The 7,929-nt window shown below is 33.1% G+C and overlaps 1 protein-coding gene across 2 annotated transcripts; it reads right to left on the reverse strand.

Moving 5' to 3' along the window:
• Positions 1 to 747: 747 nt before the first annotated feature.
• Positions 748 to 4,867, reverse strand: LOC131044358 (disease resistance protein Roq1). Of its 2 annotated transcripts, none has more exons than XM_059207282.1 (5): positions 4,027 to 4,867; positions 2,751 to 3,894; positions 2,347 to 2,625; positions 1,483 to 2,238; positions 748 to 1,264 (listed from the first exon to the last, which is right to left on the reverse strand). In XM_059207282.1, the coding sequence occupies exons 1-5, from the start codon at positions 4,518 to 4,520 to the stop codon at positions 821 to 823; spliced, it is 3,117 nt and encodes a 1,038-aa protein (XP_059063265.1). In that variant the 5' UTR covers positions 4,521 to 4,867; the 3' UTR covers positions 748 to 820. The 2 variants fall into 2 exon arrangements, with proteins under 2 accessions (XP_059063265.1, XP_057833655.1); XM_057977672.2 differs by having other exon boundaries at positions 2,751 to 3,897; positions 4,027 to 4,865.
• Positions 4,868 to 7,929: the final 3,062 nt, after the last annotated feature.

The raw sequence follows: 7,929 nt of genomic DNA on the forward strand, positions 1-7,929 counted from the left end.
GATCATTCCTCTTCATTTTATAGTATTGACCTAGGAGATTGTGTAATAAAGTACTTTAAATATCTCAAGTCTTTTGATACTATTTTTTTGTTAATTACTTGATCAAGTTTGTAGGTGCAAAAATAGATCTATGGTTGCAGATGTGACCATCCCCAAACTTGATTCTACATTGTAATATTTGAGTAATAGACCCTAAATAATAGTTTGAGATGCTCTATTTCAAATCTCAAGACATATCATATTTACCATCTAGATCAATACTTGAATAATTAACATGATTATAGAGTTAAGCATCATTATCCCTCTATTAACTTTCTTAAAATAACATACATTGAGTGTTCTATATTTCAATACTTAGCTATATTTAATTGGTCAATCTAAATTGATATTTCACTATCCAACTACATTTAATTATGAATCAAATTAATATATTATACTTGTATAGATATTATTAAATTAACTTAAATTACCAAATTTATTGTCTAATTATTTTATTTAAAGATCAAAGAAATAAAAACTTTAAACTACCATCAATTTTTAAAATATCATACAAGAGTAATTTGAAAACTTTGAAAGACTATTTTTATTAAATAAAGAAGAGAATTCCATTCATTGATTTTTTTAAAGGGTAAATGCTTTCAGTTTGGAGTTATGAAATGGTGAGGTCGCAAATGGGGGACCTCATCCCCTATACAAACACTCAACAAGTACACCTCAATGAGATTACAAGAACAACACCACCACAACTTAATCATGAAATATTAAAAATTAAAGACTTAATAATACAGCAAAGATGACAAAGCTTTTCAAAAGTAAATAATCAAAGTAAATTAACTTCCTCAATCCTTTTACCTTCTCTGTATAATCTGTCAAAAAATCTTTGTATTAAAATTAAAGCTTTCCTTTCTTCCCCTTCATTCACGATGACCTTAAACCCCTTTATTATTTTGATGCCTTGTAGTTGAATACCCTCACTATTATGGTGGGGGAGTAACACTGTAACCATCTTCATCTGATTCCCAAATATATTTGTGATCCCAAATGTCATGAGATTATCATAATCAAGTTTTACAAGCAAAACATATATAGTGATTGCACTTGATGAGCTTCTCATATCCAGTTCCATTCCCCATGTATAAGATCTACTCTCCATCTCTGTGACTCCTTGGACACCGATCAGCTCAGAAAATAAATTTACATCCAATATAGACGCTGCTTTATCCACTGAATTCCCTATTAAAAAGATGTACTCTGATGGCAACCTCTGAAACATTGAAAATATCAACATAAAACATTAATTAATTGATACAAAAATATTAGAAAAATAAAGCGCATAATTTTCCAAACCCGCAACTTAGAAGTAGTAACATTCTTTTTCCCTCTCCAATACAAAAGGAAAAATCACCAAATTAACTTTTCACAATAAATAAACTTTCTTTCCACTCAAAATCAGATGTTTGTGTTAAGAAAAAGTAGTATTACCCTCAGTCCATAAATGCAATTTTGTACCCATGCATATCCATTGTCTGGCACTTCAATTCTTAGACTTTTCAATCCTTGCCACTCTTCAAAACCTTCCACACTCTGCAGTTGATGACAACCGTTAATGAAGAGTCGCTCCAGATGACGTAGATGTGCATGGCTCGGCAACAATTTCAACCCTTCACAGACCTCTACTATAAACTGATGAAGCCCCGTTAGAGAGGATAAACCTGGTATTGTTTCCCATCTGTGACATCTCTCCACTGTAAGAGACTGAAGCCCTGTTAGAGAGGATAAGCCTGATATTGTTTCCAATTTGACACAGTGCCTCACCTCAAGAGTATTCAGTCTCTCTAGCTGCTTTAAGTCCACTTTATTTAGATCATAGATCCAAGCAACTCTCAATGATCGAAGTCTGGGACAAACCTTTCCACTAATTAGCAACTCTGATATATAATTTAATCCCGTAAATTCTATGGTTTCAAGGCTAGTCATGTGGCTGCTTGTAGAATTCTCCAAACTAACTTTGCTCAGATTGAAAGTCGACCCATACAATAAGCCGCTCGCAGAGATCAACTTCAATGATCTAAGAGTACTAAGTTTTTTAATTGATTTCAGGAGGGATGCCATATCAGTTTTCCTTGAGTGGCTGTCTATTTCTAATTCTTCCAAATGACTGAGCATTCCTCTTAAACCTGGAAGCTTTTGCGACGAGGAATACTCGAGAATCTGCAGCTTTCTCAACTCGAAACTGGCCTGGCATTCACAATTACTCTCAAAAAACGAGTTAGTTCAGTAGTAAACAATCTTCGCCAAACAGGTATTCTGATTTGACTTAATTTCCAGCAAAGGATAGCGAAATACCTGTGTATTGATCTGCAACTGTTGCTGAAAAGTGCTCCATATTTCTTCCACTCTGCCAACATATAAATATTGCAATTTTTGTAGAGGAATCCATGAAGGAATGTCTTTCAACTTGTCAGCAACGTCGTGAATTTCAAGCCACAGGAGGTCAAACTTAGCAGAATCATTTGAATTCCCTATAAAATAAACAATTTTCCTCCTTTTGAGGGACGAATCCTTGAATGAATGGAAACACCTGCCCTTTGTTTCTGCTAGGATTTGTTTAAATCCTTTTTCTTCCTGCATAGAAGGATAAGGGTTAAATGTGTGTTTGGTTGGAATTTTGTTTTATAAAAACACGTAAATTGAAATGTTTGTTCAAGAGCTTTCTATAGATTTAATTTAAAAAATTTAAACAAGCACACCATATCTCTGAGAATATGTGGTCTCCACAGCCGAGGAGGCCCCATCTCATCTGCCATTTGTCTTCCCAGATCGCGAATGTGATCGTGCATTTCAAAGATCTGGAAATCATCACGGAGCATTTTAAGATTCGGGGGACCATTGTAAAAGTGATTATGATTTTCCACTTGAACCAGGCACTTATCTTGCAGGGTTTGAACAGCAAGTTTAGCATTCCAACCGGACGCTTCCCAGATTAAGATGACATTATTTATAGATATCCATTTCTTATTGAATAAACAAGCAATATCTATAAATATCTGTTTCTCCTCTTGGTCCAGACCATCAAAGCTAATTTTAAGACTTTGCATTATATCCATAGGCTGGATTTTCTTAGCTTTTTCCAATTTTAACTCCCAATAATACTCATCCCTACCATCAAGATGGGCGCCCAAAACTTTAAGCGAGAGGGGTAAATCTCCGCAGAATTCCAGGAAGCTTTCAACCATTCTCTCATATGCAATGGGTGGATCCAGTCCGCGGAAAGCATGACTACAGAAGAGATCTCTAGCATGATCCCTATTCAGCAACTTCATCTTATAAAGGATATCTGCACCTCTTAACAAACTTTGATCACGGGTTGTAATAATAATCAGGCTACTAGAGCTGAGCATACCTTGAGGTAACAAGGCATCTAACTGGTCTTGATGATCGATATCATCTAGGACTATAAGAAAATGCAAATGCCTTGCTCTTCCCATAAGATCCTTCAGCTCTCCGATTCCATGGTGCACACTGCTAATCTTTAGATCTTCAATCTTTAAAAGATCTTTCAAGAGTTGACTTTGCAAGCACTGCAATTCACGATTGGCATGTGATTCCCTCACATCAGAGAGAAAAGATGATGCATGGTAGCCTGAACGCTTCCTGTTAAACAATTCTTTTGCCAGGGTGGTCTTACCAGACCCCCCAAGTCCATAGATCCCTGCTATCATCACCTTGTCCACAGTTTTGGGTCTCTCGTGCCTCCTTGTCTCTGAACAACAACTTTCAAAATCTTCGACGAGTTCAGCCAGTGCAACCGGATATTTCGCAACATCCAAGGGTATCCTATTTTTCCTCTCTTGCACCTCTTGCAGCACACGAGACACAATATTTTGACATAAACTACTGAAATCGAAAACAAAAAATCTATTTTAGAAAGTAATCCTACTAAGGTAAAATGAATTTCATAAATTGGAGAAAAGGGAAAAACATGAGGAATCGTAATTATTACATAAAAAATGACAGTAATCTTACTCTTGATGCTCTATATGGCTAAGTTCAAAACCAGATATGTCTGCGGCAGATTCGAGGGCCTTTCTCCATTCATCCAACTTATCAAGATACCTGCCTTTACTTCGATAATAAGAAAACGCTGCAGCATATTTTGACTGCTCGTTCTCGATGTGGCGTAGCTCCCACGGCTGGACATCGTAGAACACAGGTATAAACAGGGCGTTAGGTTTTTGTTCCAACATAAGAACAAGCTCGTCTAAACACCAAGAGGAAGTTGCATATCCTTGAGAAAAAATGGCAATTTGCACAAGAGATGAGCAAATGCCATTCCGAATGGCAAAAGGAATAGAATCCCCCACTTGTATCTCTGGACGGTCTAGAAATGCCCTGCACCCTCTTTCCTGAAGATGGTGATACAGTTGCTTGGCGAGGGTTTCCTTGACATCAGGGCCTCGGTGGCTGATGAATGCATCGTATAGCTTAGGAGATGCAATCGATGTAGAGGAGGAAGCCATGAATGCAAAGACTGGAATTACAAAAATGTATGAAACTTTTCTGAAGCAGGGTGGGCTGGATTTGATGAAAGGATACAACAACAGCTAATATTTGTATTTGTAAAGATTTTTGCAGTGCAAAAGAGTATCGTGAGGCCAATTTAAAAAGGAAAGATGGAATGGCCTCTTAGAAAGCAAATACCCCTTGCGATGAATTCGCACCAAGCCAGAAGTGGGATGAGTAAAGTGTCCTGTCCAACTTTATTTTCACGCGGCTGTAATTGCGTCTCTCAAAAGCAAAAGAAAAAACATTTCCTTATTTTCACGGCAGCATCTTGGAATTTAAAAAGGAAAGATGGCATCTCAAAAGCAAAAGTAAAGGAAAACTATGTTTTCACTTCAAACTTCCTTTCTACTATGGTCTCAGAAGGGTTTTTTATATGATAATTGTAATGGTTTTTTCTTTATTTTAAAGAGAGTTTTTAAATGTATAATTACAATATTTTTTATAATAATTGAAATGGTGAATTTATATGTTTTTATTTAGTTTTTTATTTTAAAGAGAGTATTTCGATATATATATATATATATTGTGCAAATGACATAATTTTGTGTAAAGTCAATTATTTGTTTAATGTTATCTACCGACCTCATTACACATCTTTTCATGCATCTACTTCTTAATTATTTTTCATTTTCACAAATTATTTTCCGTTCCCTTTATTAATTGAAATTGTAAGAACCAAATGAATAATTTATATTATTTATATAAAATGCATTATATATATGAAATTAGTTTTAGAAAAGATACAATCAAGCATCAAGAAATGATTTTTAATATTAAATAAATCTCTTATATTTTCCCACAACCATGTTTTAGTCCCAAAAAGAAGCAGATAATTTTTTTTATCAAACAAACATAATAGGTATGAAAGTATTAGAAACATGTGACATAAATGAAAAGTTCACAAAATAGCACAATTTTTTTAAATTTGCAATAGGAAAAAGGCTATCCAGTAGGATGAATAGATCCTAAAATAGACCAAAGGAAATGGACTCAACTATAGGTACAATTTATTATAGAAAAATTCTAGGGTATGCAATTTTTAACATTACATTTATTGATTTCACTAGGTGATATTAGCTAGTTGAAGTACATAAATAGAAATGTAAAAAAATATTAAATTTTTTGAATATACATAAAAAGATACACAATAGTCTTTGAATGAGAAAATCCACGCCTCTAGATAAAGATCTACAAAATAATGTATGTGTGTGTGTACATATATGTATATGTATACACACATGTATGCATACATATACATACATTTATTTATTGGTGTGTTAAGCGTGTATACACATATAGTTGTGTATATACATACATGCCTATGGTTTTTGCATCCATTTATTTATTTATGTATATGGGCGCGCGTGCGCACACACACACACACACACACACACACACACACACCCTTGGTTTTCTTATTCTTTGGTGTGCATGATGTTTTCTTTTTCATATTTGTGTTCCACTTGGAGGGCTTTTCTATTTTTGCTCTTCTTTGTTTTATATATATATATATATATATATATATATATATATATAGTTTTATTTTTTTATGCTTTCTTATGTATGCTCTTGTTTTAGTTTTTTGTTATTGTTCTTTATTTTATTTTATTCTTATTTCTTATTTTATTTTTTCCTTTTTTTTTTTTCTTTTATTGGTTGTTTTTTGTGCTTTTGTCTATGCTCTTGTTTTCATTTTTAATTTATTGTTCTTTAGTTGGATTTATTAGTGTATTTTTATTTCTTACCTTTTTTAGTTAATTATTTTTTCTTATTTTCTCCCCCCTTTGTTTTTGTGTCCCTTCCTCTCTTCATCTTTTTAATCTTCTAGGTTTGCTATCGTCTCTAATTTTCTGCTCTCTTACTTGCTCTTTTGCCCTAATGATGGATCATACGTTGGCAACGTAAAACCTCACATAGTCAAATCCACAAAATTAAAAAAACATACAAAATAACATGTTAGACAAGAAAAATATACAAGGAAGTGATGTTAGAAAAACACAACCTCGATAAAAAGGATATTAGAAATATAAAACCTAGGACACCAATTATGTTAGAAAATTCTATATAATCCAACATATAACAAATAAAAGCTAGAGAATGCACATAAAGAACTACTAGATAGAAAGTACTATATTGTAAAGAAGAATGTAATGGGTGCAAGGCTTGATTTAGAGAAAACAAATTAAGGTATCTGGAGAGAAAATAAGATAGTTAAAATAAGTAAAATGTATGATTCAATCTATCTTTCTTGTATTATTGCTAGAAACCATGAGAAATAGATGATAAGATTGGTAGGAAAAAGTGTCCCAACCTCCTATCCCTCATGCTCAAATATTTTATTTATTTATTATATTTTTGTCACATGAGAAGTAGGGCATCTCACTTTGAGGTGGCACTCGCATCCTCATGTTGGAAACTTGTGAAATTTGTAGAAGTTGAAAAAAAAAATCTAACGTCTTTAGGACATTGTAAGATAGTGGACTTACATATAATAGATCTATGACACATACATGAACATTATTAAAGAGAATTAAAAAGTGGATAAATAATATTTTCATTCATTATGATATGTATGAATCATCTATGACATTGTAAGAGGTGTCTTTGTTGATGTGTAATAAGTTGTTTGTCTTTTCTGAACTTGGGGAGTTATTATTTCATCCTCTAGCGGATTGTGTTAATTTTTCTCCAATGAAATTGGATGTCCCAATTCATGAGTAGGTCTTGAAGCTTATATAAAGATTATTGCAACTCTTGGACATGTCATGGGGTATATTTCATTGTTGACCACTTAGCTCATGATTTTAGCTAGTGGTTTTGGGAACTATTTATGGTTTTATTGGATGTCCTTGCCTATATAGTAAAGCTAGAAGATAGTGTTTCAAGAGGAGACGTGAGTAGTTACCTTTTCAAGTTTATGTTATCAAAATTACTCTAGAGGAGCAAGATGTAGATCTCCATGTTAAGGCTTGAGCTTGCACTTGTGTATTATAACATGTTTTTAATTAAAAATTAATGCATTTGTTTATGACTTTTGAAAATGGAGTGTTTTAATTGAAGGGGTTTCCCCCCACATATATTGATGTTTCTTCTATTCTATCTATTCTTCTTCATTCTTGTTCTTAGAAGTATTAATTTACATGCTATTATACTACTAATTTTTTCTTCGATCTAAAATTTATATCACTATCCTCAGGGTTAAATAAGATATCGTAAATGTTATAATTTCTCTTTATGTGCATAGCTATGTACATTTTTATCAATAATTTCATCAAGAAAATCATACAATACTAGAGGGGCATATTGAGAATTTTTTCTTATAAAGATGAATTTTTTTTCTTATAAAGATGAACTCCCTTGTAC

Source organism: Cryptomeria japonica, chromosome 6, assembly GCF_030272615.1.
Source record: "Cryptomeria japonica chromosome 6, Sugi_1.0, whole genome shotgun sequence".
Classification (NCBI taxonomy): Eukaryota; Viridiplantae; Streptophyta; class Pinopsida; order Cupressales; family Cupressaceae; genus Cryptomeria; species Cryptomeria japonica.

Bases quoted from the DNA above. Each gene is read 5' to 3' on its own strand.
- LOC131044358 (XM_057977672.2), bottom strand. From the start codon at position 4,520: ATGGCTTCCTCCTCTACATCGATTGCATCTCCTAAGCTATACGATGCA. The intron at 3,898-4,026 runs GTAAGATTACTG...TTTCGATTTCAG, and splicing joins AGCCATATAGAGCATCAAGA to TAGTTTATGTCAAAATATTG. The intron at 1,265-1,482 runs GTAATACTACTT...TCAATGTTTCAG, and splicing joins ATTGCATTTATGGACTGAGG to AGGTTGCCATCAGAGTACAT.